The 13,817-nt window shown below is 34.3% G+C and overlaps 1 protein-coding gene across 1 annotated transcript in view; it reads right to left on the reverse strand.

The window, feature by feature from the left end:
• LOC113500860 overlaps positions 1-13,817 on the reverse strand; it is a 168,696-nt gene that overhangs the window by 151,360 nt on the left and 3,519 nt on the right. Inside the window, exon 2 of the mRNA XM_026881760.1 lies at positions 1,033-1,197. Within this exon, the coding sequence (XP_026737561.1) occupies positions 1,033-1,078 (46 nt within the window). The 5' untranslated portion in view covers positions 1,079-1,197. The remainder of the gene's footprint in view (positions 1-1,032; positions 1,198-13,817) is intronic.

Below are 13,817 nucleotides of genomic sequence, written 5' to 3' on the forward strand. Positions count from 1 at the left end.
TGCGGTGATACGAAAATCATTTTCATGTAAAATATTTTTTCATATTTGCATGCTGCTAACACGATCTGAGCTATACCATGTCCTCTTAAAGTAGGACTAATAGCAGTAGTAGGATCATAATAAGACCTGCAAGTAACAGACACTGTGTGAAAACGAGACATCAAAACAGTAAAGAATACTTGCTCCCTCCTTTATGCAACATAAAGTACGAGCTCGATAATAAAGTCACAGTTCCAGAAATATAAATCAATGATCGAAAAAGTTTGTCATCATCGAATACATCATCACTTACGACATGCCTATTCCCATCGGATGATCATTAGTAAACTTTTCTGGTAAGGGAAAATATCGTGAGGAAAACCGAAACCGCAATAATGCAATTAATTATACCGTATACGAATACTCTGAGAATTGAGTTGTTGATGTTAAGGGCAATGTTAATTGATAATGAAGTCACGCCATCAAATTTATTATGATGAGTGATGTAAGATTACTCGTTTTCCGTCATAATTACGAGTATTATAAACCGAGACATTGATGCAACTACATAAGGTCATCAATTTTGTCATATGCAATGACAGAATTTATGATTAATTTAACACTAATAATAATTTTCATTACAATAAAATTTTATTTAATTTTACGAAATCGTAAATGAAACTAAACTATGGTGTAGAGTCATCTGATAGGAGACTTGTGCGGGAATAAAAAACAATGAAGAGAACTTCTCTACTACAATACACAGTTATCGTGCCTAATGATGTTATAAGGTGTGAATACAATGTTCTAAAAGCTATGTAAAAAGTACAGGTATTACGAGAACTTTCACTTCTAAAACACTAAAACCATTTACTACAACGTCTAAAACGTCTGAATACACAAATAATGGTTTACCGTAACAAAATATTGTGGTACAACTGCAACGATATGAACAATAGCTACTAGTTTCACTGTGGTACCAAAATCAACTACTATTTAATCCTTGGCTAGACACCTTTAAGGATTAATAAAATCTTATATGAATGTACTTACACCTCTGCGAGTCGGTCTTGTTTGGTGGTTTCTTATCCCGCACCATTGCTGCGGGGCGGTGGTGCGGGGGGAGAGGCCGGCGTGGCCGCGCTCCTTGATACTATCGTCCCCGCCCGGCGCCGCTCCCGCTCAACGCCACCGTATTCTCGTGGTTGTGCCAAACACCTGCAAAAGTTGTACAACTAAGTGCTTGTGAAGTCTAGACTAACGTGCGTTAGTGCCGATAAGGATCAGGTTTGTAGACATTCAAGTTGTTGTGAGAATATTGTGTTACGTGAATGTTAAACGGTTGTTTATGCGACTGAACATTGTTAAGAAGTTTCGATTGCAGACATGGAGACCTCTTGAACAAAATTAAGCAAGAGCCGATAAAAAGCTACTGATGAAAAAAAAACATTTAAGTATAATATTGTATATGCAATAAACTTTTATAAACAAATCAGTTCCTTTCCTATCAGCTAATAAGGATCTCTAAGTAAGTATGTTACAAAACACGCGTGCTTCAAATTTGGTAACGCTACTTTAGGAATAATCTAATCATCAAACATCAAAGAAAAGTTCCATCAAAGAGGAAAATACGTAGCTTTAAGTCCCTAACTTTACTTATTGGGTCCTATATACGAAAATGTGATAATGTATTGTGAATAACTTTATTTATTCCCTTTATTTCGGGTGATCTTTGGCCCTAGCTATACGTGTATCTGCATCGTACAATAAAGTTGTCCTTTTCGTTCGACGCGCGACGTCGGCGGCACCAAGATCCTCTGATTCCCTGATTTCCCTGCTATGAATAAGTTACCCTATCTCTTCCGTACTCACTCGACGTACGATGCGACTTATGCGAGGAGACTTATTTATTTCAATATAAGCGCCTCCTTTATCTATAATACCTACTACAAGATGGTGAGTACATACCAAAAAGGTATTTTTTTATTTTAAGCAGATTGTGTTATGGATAAAAACTTTTTTAACCAAAACTTTTCACTTATAATTTGGTATTTCTTGTAAGACGTTCCTCAAAATATTGTCAAATAACTGAACAATAGATTCCGCAGGCATTTAAAACCCAATACAAAAGAAAAAACATGAGAAGATCAGATAAGCAAAGGATCAGAATGAGACGATTTTTGTATGTTAACATGTAACGGTAAGGAAAAAATAAATCCTATTTGTCATACTTATTCCAAACAGTTTTATTTCCTCGAAACTGAATTATTTCTATCTGATTGAACTGAAGTGGCCAACTACCTCCACGAATCTATTGCCTAAAGATTAACTTCGATTCGGGAAACTTTTGCAGTCTGAGTTAGTCAATAGTTAGTCTAAAGTTGCCCAAGTATGTGATAAGTTTTGCGATTGAATTTTGGGTAAATACTTTGCCTATCTTGTCTGGTGAATTTCCAATATGTTCTTCTTGGAAGGAGGCAGGCAAAATATTGAACACAAAGTTTATGAACCATGTTATCTACAGATTCATCACCAGAGCTCACAGTTTAGTAAACCTTTAGTTTTCTTATCAAATTGATTTATTATTCATTTTAATTTAAGCTATCGTGGTCTACTGAACACTGACCTCCTCTAAGTTACACCACAACTCTAGGCCTCCGAGCACGATTTAAGTTAAGTATAATGTTCCTAGGATTAAAAATATGTTACGAGAAACGTTGGTAAAAGCAACAAATCTGTAGTTTTACTTAAAGCTTATATTCTTGGGAAATTCAAACCCGTTAAAAATTACATATGAAATGTGGAAAACGAACTCATGTGAGCTTACGGGAAATTATAAAAAGAGATATCCAGTACTTATTGAGCATTCAGAGAATTTATTCAAAAGCTTCCTAGTCACCCAGCCTTCGAAGATCTATTGTAAGCCTCGAAATGTTTGCAGCGAAAGTACGTACTTGCCGGAAGATTCCCTGAAAACCTTTTATAGCATATTTAAAGGACGATAAAATGTCTGCGTAGAAGAAAAATAAGATAAGTCTAAAATGTCTTGCGTAAAGAAATTTTGATATTAAAAGTTGTCTTGAATATTTAAACATCTGCAAATTGCTCTCCTGTACTTACAATTTCCATGAAAGTATATTACGCAACAAAATTTTCCTTGTTGTGTTTAAGTTAAGTTCGACGTATTTTGCTAAACATGTGTACGGTGAAGGCAGAGTAAAATTACGGAGACGGGTTTAATACAGTGCCCACTTTAAAATATGTAGTTTGTTGCTATTGAAAAACTATTTCGATACATAAACAAGAAGAGAAACAACTTGTCTCTGTCATTAGTAACACTTAAATTGTAAAGCTCCAAAAATACTTCAACGAGCTCGCGAAAGTAACAATCGGAACCAAATAACGTCCAAATTAGCGAATTTGGAACTGCTCCAAACAGTCTCTTTTATACAACGCCATTTTAATTGACGACTAAATATTACTCTGTTACTGAAGGCTTGCCGTGTCGTTGGTGAGCCATGTAAATTATTGGAGCGGGAAAATTCATTAGCCTTCCGGAAAAACGATCAAAGCAATTTAGAGGCTGTTACGTGGATTGAGCGATGGTGACGTGAGGGCCAGACAGGTGATGTTGCATTTAGTTGGAATGACGCTTCATCAGGATTAGGGACGCTATGCATTATACATGCCATTGGTTATTCGGTTCTCATCGTAACAGAAATATGACAACAAAACATGTATCAATGGATTATTTGAAAACAAAAAGTTTTGGATTAAATTCGAAATGAAATAGAAAAAGGATTTTAAATATTTAATTTTCAAGCTTAACTTGAATATTTAAAGATACACAAAACATGGTCAGCGCTCAAATTAAAATATGATAATACCTCGTATTAAGCTGCATTTTGAAACGCAAATAATAAATGTTCTTTAAAAGCTTCGAATTATATTCGGGAATATAATAAAAGCAAACAGCATTTGTAAAATTGAATATTTACACAAGCTAACCGGCTACATGTTCGTAATTAGGAATAACGACGTAGCTTTTGAAATAATGATCACTTGCCTAACATTACCCCTGTCATACACATGTGTTCTGAATGTACGATACATTCCTATTTGAATATACCTAAACGAGAATTTACTTTCAGTAGCAAGTTTTGCTCGTATTTTTAATGTTTCATTATGTGATTGTTCATAATTTTTCTTGTGAAATAGTCAGAATATTTTAAGTTTTGGCCGAAAATTGTCCAAATCAAGCTGTAGTCTAGAAGAATATAAACATGAATGTCAATTTATGTTTCTATGGGTAAAATAATGTTCGAAATCGACTTCGCAGTTTAAAAGCACGTTCTTTAAAAACGAATTGTTTTTTTTTTAATATTTGTGCCTAAGTTGCCAATAATTTTAGTGTAGCCTTTGTGTCCTCATTCTTTTATGAACGATCGTTACTGAGAATCTAGATAAATAGTTTCATTATAAAAGTATCAACATCATTCATCGTTTACGACACACTAGCAACGTTGCTGCTTTATCAAGATATATAATATGTTGCAACTATGTAGTTAATTTTAAATTACGCACACATTCGCTCCATTATTTTAGTACTCTTAGTTAATTATTTTTTATGATGTTGCAATCTTATTTTATACCAAAAAAACGTAATGGGGATTAATCGTAGAAGATTATGGTCATTAACTTTATTATTATTATTAACTTTATCAATTGTTTATTGAACAAATGTTTTATGGGAAATCAAACACAAAATATACGATATTAGGTACGTGACACCATTTTTACTGTACAGCAGAGGAGAGGCTGAATGATTGAAGTACAAAAATGACGGTTTTACACCACCACCACTCTTCATTCTTCTAGATAAAATTTTGATAAACGTGCATGAAGCTATAATCTTCAGTTATTGTATCGCTTTTTCTCCATCTCCTTACAAAATGATCTACTATATTGGCCTTTACCTCGGCATAAATGTTTAAAGATTAATGCTATCATTCCCACCACGTAGCGAGTACGTATCAGCCGCACGATATTTCAACTTCGCCTAATGTTCGCACATTACCGGTGTACTGCTCTGACTTAGAGACTACGCTGACTAGCAACTAAACAGTTGCAACACTGTTTTCTAACTGTCTGCGTACGAAACTGGATTGTTGGCGAAATGCAGCAGATCATCCCTACGTCGTAGCACTCGTAGCTGACAAAACAGATTAATTTTACTTGAAAGACTGTTGATAGACTTTCTTGCAACTGGTTTGTTGCTGGTGTGCACTGTTTTATACCTGTTCATGTACAGGTTTATACACCAGATGTGTCTACGGTTCCGCCTGCGTGAGTGATATGGAGTATGCATCTATAATACATAGAGTACTATCGTAGCATGCACAAAGACATTTAGCTTACGTCTTCAAGATAATGTCCTGTCTATTACTGGAATATTCCATGAAATACATATTTGAGTGTGATTATCTTGTACAATAAATAGGTGAAACTTATACGAGTGGTGTATCCTTCTAGCGTATACACCGTGATTTTTTAATCTTCTTACAAAAGCAGCCCAGTTCATGTATCCAATGACTAGAACACGTTCATGATAAAAAATAGGTATTTATGAAATTTGAATAAATTTAAAATGCAATTTTTATTCAATATTATGATGCAATTCGGAGTTTTTTAGAAACACAGCTCTGTTGCGAGGTCGGTCCGAGCCTTGTAACAATGGTGAGGGGCGCGGGCGGCGGCGTTTTTATCCTTTTTAAAAGTATTTTCAGATTTTTCTTGTTTAATTTTTCTTCGTACTTATTGTCTTAGTTGATGATAAAAAAATAATAGTCGCGCCTAGGGGTATTTTACGTCGGATACATGGACTGGGCTCCTTTTGTAAGACGACTAAAAAATCACCGTGTATAGAATTATTGTATGGTATCTTAGCCCATCTAAAACCATGTGTATACTTCAAAGTAGTTTTCATTTGCTAAAACATGCAAGGAAAACAGCAGATCCGAGAAATGTTTATGAAACTTATTACCTAGTTGAATTAAAACGACCTTAGTGTACTTTTATGGTTTTTTTTATATTGGGGTTGTCAAAATCCTTAATAATTATAAAACACAAATCATTCATAGCACGTTATTTATATGTGCCAAATAATATTTCAATTTAGCCTGCTATCCTACCAAACACAAACTTAGTTAACAGTATCTAGGATCCTTATTTAATCAGCTTATTTATTTAACTACATACAACAGTTTCCTCTATCTGTCTGTCCATGTTTGTACTAATCTCGCTAAGCGCTAGGTCGGATGTAGGTTTCCTCTCGAAGCCATTAAGTACAAAAGTAGCATTATTTTTAAATGGATAGGAAAGCTTACTGCTAACTGAAGTGGCTCGAATTTCTTACTTACATAGCCACTTTACACTTAAAATGTGTTCTTAAAACGATATTGTTTCCTAAACTTCACGCAAACGTTCGACATTAAAATAAAATTAGTTTTTTTCTGTTGGGTTGGTATCAGACTAAATCATTCTGAACAATTGACTCATGAATTCTTTGCTTTATTATAGGTTTCATTACTATAAATGCACATTCTTAAAATTGTACCTACACAACCTACTAATAAACGTATGTCTGCAACCTAAGATATAAAAATCGCGTATCATACATTATTCTTATATAAATCGGTAGGAGTTAGAATGAGTTACTGGGTTCCGTAAAGATAAGATAAATACTGATCGATGTTTCATGCTTACAGCCAAGTTAATGGCCGCGGGAATGGCGCCCAAAATTATCGTATTAATGTTACGTTTATGATATGTTGGTCCTTGAAGTTCAGTATGCCTCTCAGGAATGGGGAAATTTGGTTAAGGTTTGTGAATCTGCGTTTTTGATGACTTAGGGATATGATGTGCTAAACGTAATTCAATGAAGATAAAAAAAGTTACTGTGCAAATATAAAATTCGTTTGTTTAAGGATCAACTACATTTAACTGTTTTTTTTGTTGCTGAATAATTAATTTTGTTGCCAAATAAACCTTCTAGCTGTAATTCGTTAACCCAATGATTCTCAACTAATCATAGCGCTGATGACATCTGACAGATCATTAACGAACTTCGGGTTGATTAACTGGGCATTCGAAATGGAGAGAACTTTAGTTTAAAATTAATAAATTAAATTAAACTACTCTGCGTAGCTACATAAAGTAGACCTTGCTATAGAAACATTCACTTCCTAACAGGTCTATTCAAGGAGCGACTTAATCAACATAGTCTTTTATAGAGAATCTTACTTTTTACAAGGGTCTTCAAACGCTTCAAATTATAGGAAGAACGAAGCAACAAAAAGTTACGACTTTCTAAGGTTTTCTGTACCTTATTCCAGTCTCCTATTACAATTAAATTAAATAGCTTGGAGCAAGTTGGAAATCGTTCCAATAAGTAAAAGTTTTATAAAGTTTAAATCTCTTGTTGACATCACCTTGAAACTTGTTCTGTTCAATTCGTTTGTTTTAAACGATTTGGGCGTCTTTGCTTTTAAGACGGTGTACTAGTATTTCAACATCATCGCATTAAAGAGAACATCGATAAATATTATTTTTACATTAAAGTCTTGTACAAATTGGTTTCACGAAAATATGAATTTTGATTTTTAATTATCATTATATCGTACCGAATCAGTGATCTCCTAAAATTTGTGATTAAGATTTACGAAACCACTGAGCGTTAAGTTACGACATTCCCCACAACAATTCAGTCAGTATTGGCCATAGCCAGTCAGACCCTCATATCTCAAACACATAAAGACCTTAATAACAAAACCGATGATATATGCGCAGCATGACACATAAAAATGTTAATTCAACATATTGGCTTCAACATCCAAGCATACGATTAGACCCTCTAAATGAGTTTTCGGAAAACTGAGTTCAGATCTCCTGCCTATTTGACCTTTTAAATGGGTTTCCTCAGAGTCCAAAGCCAAATAAACCGCTTTATCGGACCCAACAAATTGATTTATTCTGTCAAACCCCTAAAACACCATTTGAATACTCGCAAAATAATTTATAAGAAATTTTTGCCTAAAAAGTAGTTTATACGGTCTATAAATATTTTTAACTACAAATTATGCTTGAAAGCAGGATATATTTAAAAATAAATTAAGGTACAGCAAAATAAATAGCGATTTTAAAAAGAAATTAAATCTGTATTTTTTTAATTGAACAAAATACGTTTTATCTTAATTAACACAATAACTCACTGCTGGCCACAAAATCTGCTCAAACTAGTAAAACTGTTTTAGATCGGCTCATCCTAGAAATAATTAATTTAAGCTGTCTAAATGAATAATGGCTCCAATTTATTTGGCCAATGTTTGCGTAATTTCCAAGCTAATTATACACCCCAAACTTTAGTCTTATCTTTTTGATGAATAAGTACGGTGTTACATAACTATTTGTGACTAAACACCTCAAAGTTTTTGATAATAAAATGTTAACATCTAATATATAAAATTCCCGTGTCACAATGTTAGTTACCGTACTCCTCCGAAACGGCTTAACCGATTTTTACCAAATTTTATATGCTTATTCAGTAGGTCTGAGAATCGACCAACATTATTTTTCATAACCCTAAGTGATAAGGGTTGCTCACACAAAAAAATATATTTTATTTTTTGGACTAAATTGTTTGTTTTTATTTTTTTATAATTAAAAATACATACAACTAGAAAAAAATATACGGCAAAACAACTTTTGCTGGGTCTGCTAGTATTATATAGTTTTTAATATTTATAAAAACTAGTTTTTACACGGTTGTAAAATTTATATCAACTAGTAGCTGAAAATTTGTGCAAAACTGGCGCCCAACATGGGGCTTCAGCATTGATTCGAAAAGCTTGTTTTATTATGAAATTACAATAATCCTTTTAGGAGAGTTGTATAAATTTCGGAACTTTTTATTTGTATTATTAAATCATTATTCCAAAAACTTCTACACCATGAACATATAAACAAGACAGATTACGTATCTGTCCTACACCAATGAAGTACGTTCTCGTACTGATAATGTATTATCTGGTTTTATCCGGCTCACATTACAGTACATTTCGACAACAGCCGCAGGCTGGCTGGCATACTGTTCTGCACTTATTTGGCGCAGCCGCGAGGGATGCGTTATAAATGTCCAATGCTCGGATGTCAGAAAGACGGCTGAAAACTGATCCTGATAAATCGCGAACGTTACTCTACGCTTAGTGACGTCATGTTGCTATACGAACTGTATTAGGCATTTTAGGTATTACACGGAACCTTATTATTTACTTTAGTCACTGTGTTAGACTGAAAACTATTATTGACGCTAAGCTGTTTGTGTGTCTGTCTGCCCGTCTGTCCGTCACCTGGCTGTACCTCATGAACTGCGACAGTTAGACAGTTGGAATTTTAACTATATATTTCAGTTATACCGACAAATACTAAAAATGAAGATAAAGTGTCTTTCGTTATTAGTTTTTCTTCAGCGTATTTTTACGGAAACCTCATGGTCCAACTCGCATATGACTTTTTTAAAACCTAATCAGCTACGCAAATATCCACAATGAAGGCAGACAAAGTTCTCGGTTATCTGCGTTTTAACTGGAACATTTGTTATTGTTCAGAGGCGGGCGACAGCGCCTATAACTTCGAGCAACAGATACCGGCCAAGCGTTGCCAGGCTTTGCTGAACCGCGAAATCTGATATTACTGAAGGGTTTCAACGGGAAAATGGGTGACAATAGATTAATGAAGGAACAGGTGAGTTAAATCTCAATAATACGCACGAAGGAGGTTGCATTTATGCATGTAAAGGAATTAAATGAATCCATGTAATATGAATAAAATAATATTATAACTTTAAAATGTTAGTCCGACTGGTACGTATAAACTTAACCTTTAAATAAACATCGTACACAAAACAACTTTGTTTTCATTTCTACATTACGTAGATCAAAACTAAAGCATGTACCAGGTGTGGCGAAAACCCTATATCAAAATTTTGCTCCCGAAACATTAGGGCAACACTTAAAACCGAAGTTTACACGTTGAAAGGGAAAGGTTTCTGGAACGGGCCATTTGAATGATCACCCCGGTGATTGCTGTGACCACGGTCAGTGGGCCAGCCTGAATAATAAATAATGCGGTCTGGTTTAGCAGCAAGCCATTAGTTTGTGGAATTTATTCGCACCCCGTCGACCGACGATACTGATTAAGCTTTGAATTTTTGCCAACAGCCTTCCATGAACCGTGAGGAAAAGTTAACGCTTAACCACGAACTTTGTTTTAGTTGAGAGATAATAGTTGACTTAGCTACCCACAAAATAGCGCTCTATAAAGTCACTATAAAGTGTAGATACTTAATCCCTCTAATGCATGAAATTTTCCAATACATTTACTGCAGAAATTTAAAGCCCTAATTCTACTTGCTGTACAAGCGTATCAGGTTGAAACAAACGCGAATCGATATCGTTTTTTGTGACTTAACAGAATCGTTTTCATATAGTGTTTGGTTTTAATTTACTGCCAACGAATATCATATTCCGGAACGCGTTACATTTAACGATTGGACGGGTCATTGAATTTGAAACTGAATGCAGCACTTTAGAAGAATTAAGTATATGTTATTTGTCTCACATGTGAAAATCACTTTACACACTACCTTTCCGCAGTCAACAAATTTATCCTACACTAAATAATAATGTTTAAGTACATACTATTACTTAATGTGTGCTTTGGACTACAGCTTAATATAAATCTTCATAAATGTAATATATGCTTCACACATCAGTATACCTATTCAAAGAAAACTACTAGTATGAGCCTGTAATATATCATGGCAATAATGACACACACATAGGTCACAAACTGAAAACATTTTCATAACTCCTGCAGTCCTTAATTTGAAGGCCAGAACTCCAGTAACCATTAGCTAGGTGGTACAATATTCTCTCTAATGTTATCAATACAAACTTCTCTGCGATAACACAGCAGCACAGAGGTTATATTCAATAAGTGTCTCCGATAGTCTAAGACCGATACACCCCTCAACATCTCCCGACGCCCCTGTAGCGTCTGGATTGCAGAAATTTAATTTAAAACCCTTGACGTCATCCAAGGCGTGAGCTTATTCTACTAGTTTGAGAAAAGGCATCTAGCTTCTGTATATTATTGTATTGAATTGAATTTATACGAAGAGGTATAAACTACGGTATTCTTTTATGTTTAGAGATAGCACTAGAATGTTTTTAACATGAGAAAATATTTTGTCGAAGTATTATCATAGGAATTTGTTCTTTAATAGAATTGAAAGTTTAATAGCAAGATAGAGCATTTACGGTAGAGATTTTCAATAAATTAAAGCTTAATGGACAAAAAAGAGTAATTTGTCGAAAACCTAAAGTCTTTTTCGATATATTTTACCCTAATCGATTCGATAAGCCCCGGAAACTCAAACGATGTTATTTGAAAAGCTCTACAGCTAAACCATACGTGACCGGGTTAAAAGAAACATATTAAGCCTATCACGTACGAATACTTTACCTAGTGATAATTCCACTCCTCTAATTGCACCGGATAGGGGCGACTCCGAATGGCACTAAAGTACCGTAAGTCCAAATAAGTGTTACAGTCACTACCCAGCGGTAATGGAGATCTCACGTTTAAGTACTTTTACTAAAAAGGTGGGTTTGACTTACAGCGATAAGCGATTAATGAAAAATCAATGAGTATTAATTGGAATCGTATATTTGTAAAATTGAGGTATTAAGGTAGCGAGAAAATCTGAAAATCAAATAATTAAGTAAGGCTTCTACTTAATTCGAATTTCGCTATTAGGAGGTAAATCATTGAACAATATTTATCCCTTGTCCATTTCATAAAAAATATAGATTACTTCATCTTACTTTATTCCCTGTAACGCAGTAAGACACATTTACTTTTTAAAAGAATGAGAGAAATGAGCAGGATTTCATCAGCGAAGCATATCTAATTATATACTACTCATTTAACAAAAAAGTTGATTCGATAAAGAAAATAAACTGCGTTTGTCTAAAATTAACTATGAATTAAGGCATGTTTATCAGTGTGACAGAATCGCTGTAATTGCGGCCCCACCTCAAGTTGACTCATAGCACCGATACGCACCAACTTTGGCGTAAATGAACCTTGGTTTAGTACGTAATAGTCAACTGCGCATTTTCGTATTTAGCTCCATGAATGGATTAAAACAAAGTCAGGCCATGTCATGGCAGAGAATTCTTGTTCTAGTGAGGACAGTTCTAAAGCTGCAAAAAGTTAATATTGCAAAACTTACATACGAACAATTATTTAAAACAAAAAAATAATTTGACATAATTTTCTGCAAAATAAAATAAAAAAGTTTTTTTTTCAATTTTCGGATATTCAGTGTATACAGCTTAGAGAAGAGAGTTTGTAAAAACTAATTTACCTACGTCGTTCTCTTATTAATTAATATAAGTCTAAGTTTGCGTCTTTTTCTTCTTACGAAGCTAGAAACGTGGTTTTAAGAACAGATAAAAACGTTTCCTTTACCCCCAGACATACATTATCTCTCTTCTACAGCATCTTAAAAACACATCCTCGCTAGAAACGCAGCCTTAGGCATGTCGCCCAGTTTACTTGATGTAAGAGAACCAGCGTTGTTATGCGAGGAACTAAAGCGTTGTAGTAGTAACCCGATACGTAATTACTGACACGTGAAGTGTTAGTTGTACAAACTTTGACGAACTCATACATTCCAAACACAAAGTGTAACATACTAAGTTTAATTAGCAAGCGTTCTATGGTTATACAGGTTTCATATTAAACGTTTGGCAAGTTTAGGTAGCTCACATTCAATACTCTTTGCTCAGACCTCAGACGGGGACCAGTTTACACACCTACTCATGGGTAATCTTATGACCAGGCTTGATATTATATATATATACAGTTGAATCACGAAATTAAACAAGATTCGTAACCCTTAAGAATATTTACAAAATTATGTCGATATAATATCTTTATCTGTAAAACTCTGGTACTTAGCTGAAACCGGTTGGACTGGTAGCCGACCCCAACATAGTTGGGAAAAGCCTAGGCCGATGATGATAAATTTAACTAAGAACGAATTTGACAGACCAACTTCGAAACAAAAATTTGATAATTTCTAATTTTTTTAATATCTTTGAGAACTTATTTTTTTCGAACTGGAATCGTAACGTTTAAGAATACAAAAAGGTTTTTGTAACTTAGTATATTTTTTCACTTGGAAATAACCTCACATATAGGAACTTTATTTTGCAACAAAAAGTCAATCCCTTGGCTTCCTCAATTTATGGTCTGACATAAAGAAAGGAAACGTTATTTGTGAAGCACAGAAAACTAAATCTTAAAGACGTTACTTGGGATGAGGCTCGCGCACAGCAATTACCAAGTTTTATTAGACTTTAATAGGAAAACATCTCTAATTAAGTTATTTATCTGTTAAGGCTGCCCTAGAGAATCTTTCCATCCCTCTTTCTCTTTAAGCTTTGTGGCTTTATTTAAAAGTAAATGTTACTGAAATTAGCTTGGTCTACATTAATTCGATATTGCGCTTTCTTTTGCAAATTTGATCTACAATTAATACTTCTTGATCAATTTATAAGCAGCTAACGAGTTTGAGAATATTTTAATGTTGACAAAAGCGTCCAATAGATCCAAAATTTCGTCGGCTACGAAGAGAAAAGTTTTGTTTGTTAAAAACAGCTTATCGACTTCGTAAAGCGTCCGATATCAGGCAGTTGATAGTAACCGGA

Source organism: Trichoplusia ni, chromosome 14 (genome assembly GCF_003590095.1).
Source record: "Trichoplusia ni isolate ovarian cell line Hi5 chromosome 14, tn1, whole genome shotgun sequence".
NCBI classification, from domain to species: domain Eukaryota; kingdom Metazoa; phylum Arthropoda; class Insecta; order Lepidoptera; family Noctuidae; genus Trichoplusia; species Trichoplusia ni.